This window comes from Sitophilus oryzae, unplaced genomic scaffold (genome assembly GCF_002938485.1).
Source record: "Sitophilus oryzae breed Bouriz unplaced genomic scaffold, Soryzae_2.0 scaffold_931_pilon_pilon, whole genome shotgun sequence".
Lineage (NCBI taxonomy): Eukaryota > Metazoa > Arthropoda > Insecta > Coleoptera > Curculionidae > Sitophilus > Sitophilus oryzae.
The window spans coordinates 246,902-263,837 of record NW_022147563.1 but is presented as its reverse complement, the minus strand read 5'-3'; the positions used below and the strand labels follow the sequence as shown (position 1 = coordinate 263,837).

Below are 16,936 nucleotides of genomic sequence, written 5' to 3'. Positions count from 1 at the left end.
TCACAAATATTTCATTCAGTATTGTTCGCAAAATTTTGCCCTGTCTAACTTTCAATTATACAAATTAACATATATCAGAAAATTTCTTTGATATTATTATCTTTGTAAATCATTTACACATCACACGTTTTTTTTGCTCTTATTGATTTACACTCGTAGCATTTTATTGTTTAAAGTCGTGCAATTGAGACTCTTATACAGAATAGATCTTTGAAATCTATTCTTCTTCTATAGATCAATTAAGTGAGAAGTCATCAAAATATATGCGTTTATTTTAAATACAAAATTATGTTTAATTACCTTCTCGTGGTTCCGTCTCGGCAAATATAACTAAATCCTCTCTCATGATTTCGATCTGGTGCACAAAAAGACACTTTCTCTATCGTCTGGTCCACTATTAATCCTTTGGTTTCATCCTCTACCACTCTAAGCCCGTCACCACTGACATGCAGTACTGCTCGAATGGGTCTCCGCCTTGAACCCTATAAAAATTAAAAAATATATATCATCTAGCAGCCAATGATCTGTAATAATAATACTAGTAATACAACGATCAGCTATTACACAGAGAGACGCACACAGGTAATTAGAATCAGCTTTTCACAATAAAAATAATAAACCGACAAAATAATCCTGTTTAAAAATTAATTTAAATCTGAAAAAATATTTTTATTCCTTAAATTCACTGAGAAGGGATAATAAATACTAAGGTTTGGTTGTACAGGGTGGCTCGAAATCGACGCTCATCATTGGGATTTCGGAAACCGTAAGAGATACAGGATCGGTTAAATGGAGGCAAAGTTGCGCAATTTGCTGCTCAATAAAATGTCGTATTGCATTTTTATTTTTTTTTTCAAAAAATATTCTGGTGGTGGAATTTTCTGTACGAAACGTCGGCAAATATCAAAGTGACTATATATAGTGTTTTAAGAGTGATGAAAGGATTTCATTAAATTGAAGAAAAAAATCAGGTCCGTATTTAAAAAAAATAAGTTGATGATGGTCGCCAGAAGCCGAAACGTCAGAGTCAGTATTTAATCACACAGAGTAATAGAGCAAAAAAAGTAGCCATGAAAATGTGTTTTTCATTTTAAGTTATCTTGACAAATAAAGCCAGGAAACAATAGAAAACAAAATTGAAAATTCCGTTTTTTTTCCGAATATATTCAGAAGCATTTGGAATTTTTCAAAATGCAATACGGAATTTTATTGAGCATTAAATTGCGCAACTTTGCCTCCATTTAACCGATCCTGTATCTCTTACGGTTTTTGAAATCCCAATGATGAGCGTCGAATTCGAGCCACCCTGTACATATGCTTAAAGTAGTGTTTTGGTGTATTATAGTGAACCTTATTTTGTGAACCCTATTTTCCTTAGACAGTAAGTAAAGTACTAGTTTAGTTTGGTTAGGTTTTGGTTAGTTTTTTATGGGAATGATCTCACTTCAAACAAGTATCATACTTTTTCGGCTATCGGTTAACTGCTGATTAACACATACCATCCGCATCAAAGTATTCTAGTAAACAATATTCAAAATATAGAAATCTAAATAAAACGATAGCATCAAATCCGAGGTGTCCCACGCACTGTTGGAATTGCATGGACATTTCCTTGGCAGTCTCTGGCATCAGTCTTACGGCAGTCGACTAATTATTATATGACAGACTTCGCAGAGATTCGCAGTCACTGGAGTGAGACACCCCTCGATCAAATATTTTCTGAAAATGCATCTATTTAACCAATAACGAAACTAATCACCAATGAGAATGGTAATGTAGATATTGCTAAGATTCGTCTTTGATGAGTCTTTACCGAATAGAAAATAGAACAAACATTAGTAGGTACATTGTAAGGCTTCCGTACTATAAACTATTTCAGAATATCTCTAGTTCAAGTAAAATTCAATCCTTTGTCATCAGTTTTAATATAAATAAAAAAAAATTGGCGCCGGGAGGCACGTATAGCCGCCCATACTAAAATATGTTAATATCTCGAAAACTGCGAGTTTGACTGATTTTGATGTTATTATAAACTAGGTTTTCCCCGCGACTACGTTCGCGTTACACCTCGAATAGTTCATGCATTGATTTAAATGATTTACTTTGTATATAGAGCTAGTGAGCCTTACAAATGCCCTATTTAAACTATGTTTTTAGAGTTTTAGAGCTACTCGTATTTCATATGAAAGTTATCAATTGTCGATTTTCTGGGTATTATACAGGGCAAGTCTTGAATAAGTGCAAATATTTTCAGGGCTGGTAGATCTCGATAAAAAAACATATTTTCTCTTTACCGTTTTTCAAATAACTCCAAAATAACTGAGTTATTTTACTTTAAAAATTTCCAAAAAAAAAATATTTTAACTAAAAACTAAAAAAAATCCAAAAGGTTTTTCAAAAAATTCCAAATTTTCAAAAAAAAATTTCGCGAAAACACTCATAATCGTGTTTCTGGGGTCAAATACACCTACTACCTTATTACATATTTTTTACTTAAAATTTATAAAAAGCCGTCAATATTCCAATTTGAAGAGCATTTTTATTCTCTTTAAATATTATTATGTACTTAAGAAAATTCGAAAATTTAAAAACCGTTTTTTACTTTTTCATTGCCTGTATATGACTTTATGACACACTTTCTATACCAAAAATAAAACTTTTGATTAGAGCCATCTGAAATAAAAAATCTTAATAATCCTAGAAGTTATCGAAATGAAAGTATTTCAAAGAAGTTCAATTTTGGTCACAAAATGTTTTTGAAATCTTGCATTTTTTAACACTTTTTTTCAATTTTTTCTAACTACTTCCATTGACTGAAACTAATTATGTATGGTTGGATAGAGGGTGGATGGCGATCTTCCAGGGCGGTTTTTTATTTCTTATCTATATATAGATTATTTTCGAAATCGAACCAAAGTCAATTTCAAAGAAATTTTGCAAAATCTGAAAAAATTAAATCTCTCCAAAATAATAAATAGTGAAATGATTATTTACCCTTTATAGATAGGGTAAACCCCTACCTATGGTCCCATATAAACTGTATTACTAAAATAAATAGTTTTGAAATATGAAGTTTTCAAATGAATATTTGAAATTTTCAATTGTCGCTTTACTTAATATACTCCCTTAATATTTATTTTTATTTTTCATCTCTATTTTTGGTTTATTAAGAGCACTAATACTCTATTTATAGTTATTTTTTATTCCTTGAAGGATAATCGAAAAAGAAATATTTCGTTTATATTATTGATGTGTCACTAAATAAACCCTTGTATAAAATTTTATACTGCTAGATGTTATAGTAATGCATTTTCGTACAGCAAATTTTATTCCCTATTCTACTCCCTAAGATTATAAATTTCCTAAAATCGCTTTATCCAAATAATTAACTCATGTCTTTTAAATGATCCTTTGCGCCAATTTTTATGTGTATAATCCAGAGGTCACCAAGTTTTATATAAATTTTTACTAACTTTACTCATTTCGTTGATGAATTTCAAAAATCTCTTCTAATTCTTTTTTGTAGGATTTCATTCTTCTAGACCACATAGTAAGGAATTTTCATACAACAAATTGTACCGACATAATTTTACTCTCTAAGAGGATGAATTTCCTAAAATCGCTTTGTGTAGCTAATCCACTAATGTCGTTTAAACGAACCTTTGTTGTAATATTTATGTATCTAAAGCTGGCTGTATGAAGTGATCCCTAAATTATCTAAAAACTTGATATATATTCTAACTGACAAACCACTGACGATGACATATAATTTATTTCTGGAGGTATTGTGTGTAGGTGTTTTTCAGGTATGTTTTAATATTTAGTCGATTTATACAAAGAAATAGCCATTCAACAATTTAAAAATACTTCATAACAAATCTAGACATATATACCTTTCATTTAAAAAAAGAATCATCAAGATTGGTAAAGCAGTTTCGGCGGGATGGATGTAACAAAAAAACCCTTTGAGCTTTTATATATGTATGTATGGATTTTGTGATTTGAAATATTATTCCTAATCTTAATTTGAAAACCGCGTTTCGCTAGCTACTGTAATTTTGGAGTTACGATTTTTTTAAATTTTTAACCCCCTCCCATACCCCCTTACCAACCCCCCACCCCCACCAAAAACTAATGGCCAGATACTCCGGTGCCACAGTATTTTTGTGCCAAATTTGGTTAAAATCGGTTCAGCGGTTTTTGAGTTATCGTGTTACAGACGGACAGACAGACAGACACCATGAAAATATTTTGTATTTAGTAAAACCTCATTGTATTTTGTAAAACCTCAAGGAAGTCATCAAACAAGATTGGTATTTCAATTAAGACTGTATATATACTATATTCCGAGTAATTATATTTAATTACAACATTTAGATTGAAAAATAATTAGTTTTACAGCTAGTCTACATACGCATTAGTGATGTGTCAGTATTTGAGTAACGCGATTTTGGAGCGGTATTTTTTTGTAACGCCGTGTCGCGCTCCAGAACGAATGGGGAAACTGTTACTGAAGAACGACGATCATAATGACGACAAAATTATAAATTATTTATAATTTGCAAATAAATTATTTATAATCGCTCTTGAAGTTAGCTTGAACCGTAGTAACCGCAGTGTAGCGACGTGTTTTGCTCCAGCCGTGGCGATTTCGTCGGTCGCCTACAATAGTTACTGGACCTGTACGTAGCGTCGGGCGATCTCGATGGCGACGGCGACGTATTCGCTCCAGCCGTCGCGCTCCTAGAGTTTTAGTTCCCTGTCGCGAACACAAGTAACTGCTGTAACTGGCTATCGACGCTCGACCTCGAAGGCGGCTTACTTCGTTCCAGCAGTCGCTGGAGCGCTTCTAGAGTTTCGTTTTCGCCTGTAGCGATTGGGTCGGTTACTATTGGCGTTGGTGCTCCCGCCGCTACGTTACTTTTGAAATAGCGATTTTTGGTATGTACTAAGAATGGTATAAAATAGCGTTGTTTGAAAGATGAAACGTAAAAGCAAATAAAATAAAATGAAAATTTTATTTGCTTTTATACATTTATATAAGTTTTGTTGTTTATATCTATTTTTAAGGTCTGATGATGGTTGGAATTGCCGAAACCGGTCACCAATAAAGATTTTTTTTTGACAGTGGTTTGTGGGACTATAGCTGTTATTTTTATAAGTTTACCATAGGCAACTAATAATACACACTATCATGACAAGGCCACGAAGGCTTTGACAAGGGCTACAATGACGTCACAATTGTCAGCTGAAGCGCGGGAAGAGGCGAACGTACGTCTTATGAGGATGAGCAATCCTATTAGTTTACCGTTCATGGGATGTTTATAATTTAATGTTGCACCGGTGCCTCCAAAAAAGATAAAAGAGTTTACAAATTTCCAGCTTGTATTAACATCAAAACTGACAGAACAATATCAATGATGTAAATATGAATTAAACAAGACAGATTTCCTACAGTTTTGATTGCCATAATGTATCTATCAAACTTTGTGTTCTCAAATATATGGCTACTTTTATAACATTACTAATTTATATATTATAAAATAAAAAAACAAGTATGTATTACGGGTATTACTTATATGTTATGTTATGCAATTATTGGGCAAAATCAATATTCCTAAACATTTAAAAATATAATAATAATATTGCTACGTTTGCAACATTACATATTTATGTATAGAAAATATTAAAACCTAAATACCTTGCATTTGTGCAATTATTTAAAGAAACCTAATGAATATTAGCATATAAGAAAATAAATGAAAAAGAAATTATACAGTAGTGTAATAAGTAATAACACAACAATTACTTCTGAATAATATTAAGCTTAGGCAATATTAAAATAAATTACATTTTACAATTCCTATGTTTACTCTACATTCATCAATGGAATTGGAATTAATTTTCGATAGAGCCACAAATAAATAGAATTTATTAAGTGTTAGCTTTTGATTAAAATATAATTACTATTTATCATATATAATTTAATTTCATTGATTAATATTCATAACTAATTATACTAAATTTAGATGTCATTTTATATATTACTATATAAAGAGAACAAATTTGACATATTTGAAATTTTATTTTTTATAATAGTAACATATTATCATCTAAATAAAAAAATATTCTATAAAATAATCTGGATCTATAAAGAATGTAATCTACTGTAAGTTGCGCCTCCAAAACAAACATGTAAAGGTAAAAATGTTCATTTTTGTTACTCTATTCTTACACTTGTTACTCTATTCTTATCTAACACTGTACTTAAGAGTCCATTTCACTAGTCCGAAAAAGTAGCAAAATAAGCGTTCGGTATTTAACGTTTTATGTAAAACTGGCTAGGTATTTTTACACAAATGAAGAAGGAAATTAAAGATTAAGGATTATACTATATCCGTATTGTAGCACATCTTTAGACAGCTTCTTTATTTTTAAGATTTTGATGGTCAAACATCAACAAAATATTCCTTATGTTTGGACAAAATTTTCTCGAAAATAGAGACTTTTAAATTTAAAATTTCATTACAATACAAAAATTGATTGAAGTTTCGTGATTACAGTGATATATAATTTATATGATTTTGTAACAAATTGCTCGCTATTTTATGGCAAATGCTGAAGTTCTGCGAACCGTAATCAAGCCTTAATTAAAGCACGTGTGTTTGGAATTTTAGGTGTGACTAAACACTACAGGATCGGGTTAAGTCTTAGGCAGATGTCTGAAATATAATATATATTTCCTTCGACCACACACCCGCTTTACTCGACCCCTGAGAGCGATCCGAAAGTACAGCGTAATAGACTCTTAATAACTTATTTAAAAATAAAGAATATATTTACATATTTTTGTCAAACTTTATGATTTTTACTAAGACCTACAAGTATTTGGAATAAATTGAAATTAAATTTATTAACACTAGATTTAAATAAAAATTATCAAATAAAAATTTAAATAAAAAAAAAGAAGTACACATCACAACAAATTATAGTATAATAAAATATTAAACAAACCAAAAGAGTACAAACACAGAAAAAAATACAGATAAAAAAGAAACCTTTAATAGACTGATATACATATAAAACACAGGCACTTAATCAATATTCAATTTACGCTCACCAACCTGTTAACCCTAAAGCTACCCTATTTCGTCATTTAATAATCTGATTAAGCGACAGCCCCTAATTTCCCAGAGCCCCCTGTCTAGACCCAATCCTCTTCAATTTGTTCTAGTTCCATCATTTATCCCTTCACCGGCATTTATATCTAACCCCACCTTAATTAAAATACAATTGAAAATTTTGACTATTCGAATAGATATATTTTCGAAGCGTGAGAACTTGGTTATATTAAAATATATTTTAAATTGTATGGGGAAGAGTGAATTTGAAAATTATAATAATATGTGTCTCATGGCATATGTAAAGTGTGTGAAAAATATTTTACATTTAACATGAAAGAAGGTTTTGTTGAACAAAGGCGATTTCTAAAAAGACTATAGTAGAAAGTTGAATGTGAAACAATAGAGAATAGAATTATTATATGGTTTTAATTTTATGTTCATATTTAATTCATTTCACACTACATATATAAAGCCAATTCCAGTAAATATAAGTTAATGATATTAGCTTATGTTCCTTAAAATAAACCTAAAAGAAACCAAAAATAAACCCCCAAAAAAAAGTAAAAGAAATAATACATTACTAAAAACAATTATCGCATATTTGAATAAAAATAATTATTACATATCTTTAATTAAAGCATGCATCTTCAGCCTTTCTCTTGTGAGTTTTTTAGGGTAATTAGGGTACGCATTGACATGTCATTTTTAGTCGGCCGACTATTTAGTTGCAAAAGTAAAAACAATACATTCTTATGGAGCCGATCGGCCCAATATTTGATTACATTACAGGCAATTTTTAATCGGCCGACTATTTAGTTGCATATTTGTAACCAATATATCCTTATGGAGCGGCGCTCACATGCAATCAAATAGTCGGCCGATCGGCTTCAGAAGTATGTAGTGTTTTCACTTTTGTAACTAAATAGTCGGCCGACTAAAAATTACCGCTCAGCGCGTATTAGAATCGAAGTAAGTCAGGGAATTCAAAGTGTCTTGTTTTTCAAATTAATTTTTTTTTAGAAAATATGCGATAAGTGTTTTGAATAGTGTATTTTCGCTAAAAAACACTAAAAAACTAAAAAAGTGTTACGTTTGCAAGTAAGTTTGAAAGCGATAGTATGGAAAGCATACAAATTGCTTTTAGTACACAGAATTTAGAGGTGTATTCTTCTCGAATTAAGTCGGAATACGCAATTAGATTTTTTGAAATTCAACCCTTTAACTACCCTCATACGGGTTTGCAAGTAAATTTGAAGAAGGTATGGAATGCTTTTTTGGCCTTTTTTGAAAAGAATCAAAAGATTGTGTTAATGTTAGTACCATTGCATATATTTCAAATTAATTTTAAGATGTGTTTCCAATATTATTCGGCTACTATACAAATTAAACCCTTCTGTTGAATATATTCCAAGGGCTATAATAGACTGACACAATAACGTTATATATAATATTTCGCATGTGCGAAAACTCTACCTTAGATACGATTTGGAATTCGGGAACTCTCGGCTATTTGGCTGCCAATTTCAAAATATGCGATAATTGTTTTGAGTAGTGTATTTTCGCTAAAAAAAAACAGTAAAAACTAAAAAAGTGTTTCTTTTTATGAAAAAAACTACTACAGGTTCTTCGTATATTTTCAGTTGAATGCAAATTTATAAAAATGCAATACATCGTTCAATCTAGTTGGAGATGAGTAATAAGTAAGTAGAAGAGGGGTGTCTGTATGAGTACTGAACTTGGCGAGAGCCTGTAGTGAGTCTGTAAACGAACATACCAAAATACATGCATGCAAGTGGCAATAGAGTAAACAAAAGAGGCACTTGGGATTCTTAAAAGCGGAACTAAGGGTGGTTTGGTATAAAACCATTCAAAAAATGAGTAACTACCAAAGCGTAGTTGTGATTGTCGGTGGTTTATGATTGTACTAATGGTGGAAATAGTCGGTGGACGAAAAATTGCATGTCAGCGCCGTAGGCAATTCTAATATTTCCCTTTACAGTATCCAAACTACCTAAAAAAGTAAGTCAAAAAATTCAAAGTGTCTTGTTTCTCAAATTAATAGTTTTGTTAGAAAATATGCGATAATTGTTTTGAGTGGTTTATTATCTACGTAGAAAGTGCCTCTAGTAAAAATCTATTAAAGAAGTAACCAAGAGTCTTGTAGCAAGATCAAGACTGGACCCTGCAAAACTAAGACCAAGAAGGAGTCTTGATCATGATCTTGCTTTTACTCATCACTACAAAGAAGCAAACCTTGTGCAAGAAGGACACGCAAAGACATGCAACATTCCACATTTTATTAAATGATAAAATAATAAATTACAAATAAGGTAAAAATATTTTGTAGTACCTAAATTATGAAACAACAATAATATTTAGGACATTGCAATCTCCAGAATTAATGAATCAGTCTTGGAACTGTAACTAATAATTATTTTTAGACATCTCTATCACGTATTTTCAAAACAAAAACAGAAATTTCTAAATTCTAATTAAAAAAATTAAAATGTATAAATGTTTTCTGGTAGTACTATTCATATTCATTAACTGAAGGGAGAACTATTAATAGTATATTTATCAATTCTTATTGAATTTTACCCTCTTTTTCAGGGTCTCTTTTCCCCTCTATTATATACTTTCAATAAGTCGTGGGAATTCAACCTTTATCTTGGTTATTTTTGGATTGATATATTATTTAACGGGGATATAGCAACAGGTAGATACGGTTTAATAACAGACTAATAAAAGATAAATTGTGTGTACACAGAATATATAGGACTTTTACGAAAATAACTGAAAAATTAACCAATTCGCATAGCAGATAAAAAAAGGGTATACATTAAAAATTTCCACAGTACATCAAAATAATTCTTTATAATAACACATTTATTTAAAAAATTTAATCATCAAACTTATTATATCTATAAGAACACTTAGATGGTTATTCAAAGAAAAAAAAATCTAAAATATTTTCCCCTTCGAAACAGTAATGTCACCAAGAGGCTCATATGCCACCAAGTGGGTTAACTTGTTATTGCTTTTATTCTGGTCTCTGTAACTTCCCGACAACTCTCAGAATCAAATAATAATAATAATAATAATAGCCTTTATTTCCAACAGGCAATTAGAGCCCACTTACAGGAAATACAATCTAAACAATAGGTTGTTACTAAACATTAAATATCAAATTTACAAAAACCAAGAAAAAAAATACAAAAAGAGAAAACTAAACCTAAATCTAAACCTAAATGAATCAATAATAATAATAACAACAATAACAAATTATTAATTATAAATTACTATTATAAACAATAGTTAACCATTAATGCCCCTCACCCACCAGTGAGACCAAATGACCCACAGAGCAGTCAAACACATCACAGTCAACGGAGACAGAGTTAAGGTTGCTACACATGGTGAAAATCGGATCCCGAAACCTAACGTTAGTTCTGGCTCGAGGAAGCACAAAAGTGGTATTCGCTCTGGAGGTAGGTCGCAGTACCCGGAATGGTATCGTTTCCAAAAGAGTTGGGGAATCTATAAGACCATTCAGCAGTTTCCACAGGAAAGTTACTGAGTGAATGATCCTTCTCAAGGAAAGTGGTTGCACATCGAACCGAGACAACATCTCAATGTGATCCACACCTCTAACAGGGTAAACCCCCCCTCCTCCCTGAACACCAGTTGCTTTAAGAAACGCCTCTGTACTGATTCAAGGGATGCAACATGACACTCATAGATTGGACACCATACCAAAGATCCATACTCCAGCCTTGACCTGATCAACGAAAAATAGAGCTGCTTGAGAGGTTCAGAACCTACGAAGAGTTTACAGTTACGAATAATAAAGCCAAGAAGTCTTGACGAACTCGCAACAATTTGATCAATATGAGTTATAAAGGTTAGTCGGTCGTCAAATACGACACCCAGATCCCTAAACGTTGTCCTTCTAGACAGTATATTGTTGGCAATACTGTAATCAAACTGCACGGGAACCTGGGTTCTATGATATGACATGACACAGCATTTCGAGACGTTGAGGTTCAATCGATTCTGAGTACACCACTGGTTAATTCTATCAATATTGCTTTGCAAGAAAAGACAGTCCTCATGCCCGTCAATCTGCCAGTAGATCTTCAGATCATCGGCATAAGCCAGTTTTAAGCTGGAAATGTTTGTTAAGAGGTCATTTATGAATAAATTGAATAGTAGTGGGCCGAGATTGGACCCCTGGGGAACTCCGGAAGTTGGAGTAAATGTGTCCGAGCGGTAACCCTCGACCTCAACAAACTGAAGACGATCAATGAGATATGAGGACATGAGTGCTGTCAGTCTGTCAGAAAAATTGAATTGACCACTTAACTTCACTAGCAAGATCTGATGATCGATTTGATCAAATGCTTTGCTGAAGTCAGTATACACCACATCAACCTGACCCCTTTCATCAAGAACTGAACTAACAAAGTGTGACAAGGCACAGAGATTAGTAATACATGATCTTTTAGAATAGAAACCATGTTGGTCATTAGATATTCTGGAACTACACTGCGAGAACAAGGACTTATAAACGATAATTTCAAACAACTTGGAAAAATTACAGAGTATGGAAATAGGCCGATAATTGTCAACTCTCTGGAGGTCATCCTTTTTATGAACCGGTAGAACTTTAGCTGATTTCCAGGCAACCGGGAAACAGCCATTCTTCAGAATTAAATTAAAGATGTGGCATAGTGGAAGGCATTGAACAAACGCGCAATCTTTTACAATGAAGCTGGGAATGCCATCCGGGCCCGCAGTCATTTTGTTCTTAAGGGATCTACTCGCTGTGATAACTTCGTCGGCGGTTATTGTTGGGGAGACATCAACAAGATCAGAGGAGGACAACGAAGGAAAAACATCGTCTGCTTGAGCAGAATTCCTATACGCACTCTGGAAAAAGTTTGCAAACGCTGATACAATTACCTCTGGGCCCCGAAATGAAGCACCAGGGGGCCGTACATAGTGGCCGGCAGCAATGATTGACCACGTTTAGCCTTAATAAAGGACCAGAAGGACGAGGGATCAGTGGCGATGTTCGCCTCTGTACGGGTCACATAAGCTTTATAGGCTTCTCGAGCTTGAGATTTTACTAATTGGCGGAGAGAGCTATACTTGCGGAAATGATAATTAGTACGATAGAGTTTAAAGTCACGGTATGCCTTTTCTTTCTTAAAAATGGTGGTAATTAACAATTTAGAGTACCATACCGGAAATCTGCGGCGCCTGGGACGCTTCAATGGAGTTGACTCAGAAAATATAGTGTTTAGAATCCTATAGAGTTCGTCGCAACTAGCATTAACATCCGCGCACTGCAGAACAGAAGACCAGTCAGCCTCGAGCAAGGAATTATACATCAGGGGAAAATTGGCTTTCCTGAAGTTAAGGTGGGGAACACCATTCCTGGTAACCGGCAGATCGGATGAGTGAGGCAAAGTGGTACGAATCGATATATCGAGAGCGGGATGATACAGGTCCTCAGGCAAAAGCGGTACATGGCTTCTGACAACATCAGTATCGAAGTTTGCAAAAACCAAATCCAGAAGACGATATAAAAAGAATAAAAAACATTTTTGAAAAGAATCAAAAGATTGTGTTAATGTTAGTACCATTGCATATATTTCAAATTAATTTTAAGATGTGTTTCCAATATTATTCGGCTACTATACAAATTAAACCCTTCTGTTGAATATATTCCAAGGGCTATAATAGACTGACACAATAACGTTATATATAATATTTCGCATGTGCGAAAACTCTCTTAGATACGATTTCGAATTCGGGAAGTCTCGGCTATTTGGCTGCCAATTCGCGGCTGCCAACTTCAAAATATGCGATAATTGTTTTGAGTAGTGTATTTTCGCTAAAAAAAAACAGTAAAAACTAAAAAAGTTTTCCTTTTTATGGAAAAAAAACTACTACGGGTTCTTCGTATATTTTCAGTTGAATGCAAATTTATAAAAATGCAATACATCGTTCAATATAGTTAGAGATGAGTAATATGTAAGTAGATGGGGGTGTCTGTATGAGTACTGAACGTGGCGAGAGCCTGTAGTGAGTCTGTAAACGAACATACCAAAATACATGCATGCAAGTGGCAATAGAGTAAACAAAACAGGCACTTAGGGTTCTTAAAAGCGGAACGAAGGGTGGTTTGGTATAAAACCGTTCAAAAAATGAGTAACTACAAAAGCGTAGTTGTGATTGTCGGTGGTTTATGATTGTACTAATGGTGGAAATAGTCGGTGGACGAAAAATTGCATGTCAGCGCCGTAGGCAATTCTAATATTTCCCTTTACAGTATCCAAACTACCTAAAAAAGTAAGTCAGAGAATTCAAAGTGTCTTGTTTTTCAAAATAATATTTTTGTTAGAAAATATGCGATAATGGTTTAGAGTAGTTTATTATCTACGTAGAAAGTGCCTCTAGTAAAAATCTATTAAAGAAGTAACCAAGAGTCTTGCAGCAAGATCAAGATTGGACCCTGCAAAACTAAGACCAAGAAGGAGTTTTGATCATGATCTTGCTTTTACTCATCACTACAAAGAAGCAAACCTTGTGCAAGAAGGACACGCAAAGTCATGCAACATTCCACATTTTATTAAATGATAAAATAATAAATTACAAATAAGGTAAAAATATTTTGTAGTATCTAAATTAAGAAACAACAATTACATTTAGGACATTGAAATCTCCAGAATTACTGAATCAGTCTTGGAACTGTAACTAATAATTATTTTTAGACATCTGTATCACGTATTTTCAAAACAAAAACAGAAATTTCTAAATTCTAATTAAAAAAATTAAAATGTATAAATGTTTTCTGGTAGTACTATTCATAAATAGTATTTATTAAACACCATGTAACTGAAGGGAGAACTCTTAATAGCATATTTATCAATTCTTATTGAATTTTACCCTCTTTTTCAGGGTCTCTTTTCCCCTCTATTATATACTTTCAATAAGTCGTGGGAATTCAACCTTTATCTTGGTTATTTTTGGATTGATATATTATTTAACGGGGATATAGCAACAGGTAGATACGGTTTAATAACAGATTAATAAAAAATAAATTGTGTGTACACAGAATATATAGGACTTTTACGAAAATAACTGAAAAATTAACCAATTCGCATAGCAGATAAAAAAAAGATTTCCACAGTACATCAAAACAATTCTTTATAATAACACATTTATTTAAAAAATTTAATCATCAAACTTATTATATCTATAAGAACACTTAGATGGTTATTCAAAGAAAAAAAAATCTAAAATATTTACCCCTTCGAAACAGTAATGTCACCAAGAGGCTCATATGCCACCAAGTGGGTTAACTTGTTATTACTTTTATTCTGGTCTCTGTAACTTCCCGACAACTCTCAGAATCAAATAAAAAGAATAAAAAACATTAAATAAAAACAACTCAACAAAGCACGGTACAGCTGAATGCATATAGAAGCACTAAAATAAATATGCATAAAAGCATTATGCACAGACATAGACAAAGATCTCATTGCAAATATTTTTACTGCTCCAACAAGTCAGCATTAAGTGTTTTGAATTTATACTGAACTTTACAAAAATAGATTAAAAAAGTATTTAAACCAACTTTTTTTAACAACTTGGTAGACTTCATATCACTGTTCGTCTATATTAACAATTATGCCTCAAAAGCTGTAAATATCTAACAAAATATATTAATATTTTAATTATAAAACATAATCTATGTATACCCGTGATTGAATATTAATAAATAAATTACGTGAAAAATGTCAACCTGTAATTATAACCAAACGCATTAATAGATTCACAGAGTCGATAATTTTAATTAGCTATAAATAACAATAATTAGAGAATAATATACTAGATACATAATAAGTAGATAAACCAGAAATACAACAGAAAAATCAATGCGGAACTGCAACATTTTTTATATTTCATGGTCTCAAGTTAATTATAAATTATTTTTCATAACATGTTACAGAGTGGAAAATACTTATAATAAGGAATTACAGTATTTTTAGGTACCAATCTACTAAGAGTACGAGGGTTGTCTTTTCTTTTTAGCATATAAAGGTAGAAAAAAAAAAACAGTAGATAACTTTCTGAAAGCAGTTAATCCACTTGCTTATTGGTACCTTTAAAATTGCGTTTTTGAAGGTGCTGACTACATATTCTGGGGTAACCTTTGACCACGCAATTCATTCTTAATGTAAAAGTGCAAAAGTCGTCGGTTGGGACTGCATGGTCAAAAATTCGATGTTTTCTTGATTTAAAACACAATTGTTTTTGGGCTGTGTGAGAACTTGCATTACCTACATTGGATCATTCCTCGCTGAAGGTTGGATATTCGACACTCAGCAATTACTTCCGACAAACAAATAGATATGTATCAGCAGTAACAATTCCTTGATCATGCAGAGAAATTCATAACCCACATTTGAGAAATATGCCGCCACCATCTTTTTGGATACTTCGAGAACTGATTCATAACTGATAACTTTCGCCGGTTTTGGTTCATCTCGGAACACCCATACAGCCGATTGAAGTTTATTTTCGGGTTCATAAGAGTAAATCCACGATTCATCACCACTAACAATACTGTATAATTTTTTTTAGTTTCCTGCGTTAAACCGGTTTAGACTGTTATGACACCAATTGAATCTATTTGTTTTCTGTTTTTCCGTCAACAGATGACTATAAAAAACTAATTTTTTATCGATAATTCTTCATGTAATTTTTTTTTAATTGAGGTCTTCAATTTCACGATATGTAACATGTCAATCTTCTTGGATTTGGGTGACTGCCGTTATTGCTGAACCTGTTCTTATACTGTCTCGAAGATTAATCCGTCCACGTTTAAATTATCCATACCAACAAGAAATTCTCGATTGATGTGGGGCTTCACTGTCGAAAACAGAAACCAACACGGCATGGTATTCTTGTTGAGACAAGTCTGACTGTCTTCGAAAACTGTAATAAATTGTTGCGCGAAAATTTTCTCAGCGTAATTTTTTCGACTGACTATTTTTCGACTGACTCGTCAACTTCAAATATTCAGTTTGGATACAATCTAAAACTTTGGCGTTAATTTAACTAAAGACGACAGTTAATTTTGACATTTGATATATGTTAACAGGCGCCTGCTATGCAAAATATAAAAGACAACCCTCGTGTTTGAAAATGCTAAGCTTAACTAAAGCAATAAGTAAATTATTTAAGATTAAAATTTTAGATTAATAATCAAAAACTACGGTGCGTGCATGTTAGTTTAAAAAGTGAAAAACTGATTACTTACACTACCTACCCTCAGCACTTTCAATGCCTCTTCGCACACTTGCATTCCCCTGGAATCGAACACTTCGACACAACCTAAATATTTGACGGCAAAGGTGCATGTACCCGACCTGCAAGAATAAAAATCACGTATTAGGTTTATATAGAAATATTTAAAAATGTGCAATATTGATAATAATCATTCGATTATAAGTATTAGTTTAGAAACATTATTAGGAAAAAAATGCGATTAAATTATGATTTTTAAAGGGATTAATAGCACTGGCCTGCATACAAATCAGCCCTGGCCATTCTTGCCTATGTAAAATGTCCTCCTAAATCCAAACATGACCTCTGTTATCCTTCATCGCCCCCCCTCCCCCCGTTTCAAGAGGAGACCCCCTACCTATTTTTACTGTTTTTCGATAGTTTGGGGGGCCGACAGGGGGTGGGGGGTTGCTTCTGCTCAAACTGTAATAAAATCAATGAAACTGATCGAT

The 16,936-nt window shown here is 32.6% G+C and overlaps 1 protein-coding gene across 1 annotated transcript in view; it reads right to left on the bottom strand.

Moving 5' to 3' along the window:
- Positions 1 to 16,936, bottom strand: part of LOC115890848 (protein numb) — a 189,137-nt gene that overhangs the window by 25,139 nt on the left and 147,062 nt on the right. Inside the window, exons 3-4 of the mRNA XM_030911200.1 lie at positions 16,468 to 16,567; positions 301 to 482 (exon numbers count right to left, since the gene is read on the bottom strand). Coding sequence (XP_030767060.1) covers positions 301 to 482; positions 16,468 to 16,567 — 282 coding nt within the window. The remainder of the gene's footprint in view (positions 1 to 300; positions 483 to 16,467; positions 16,568 to 16,936) is intronic.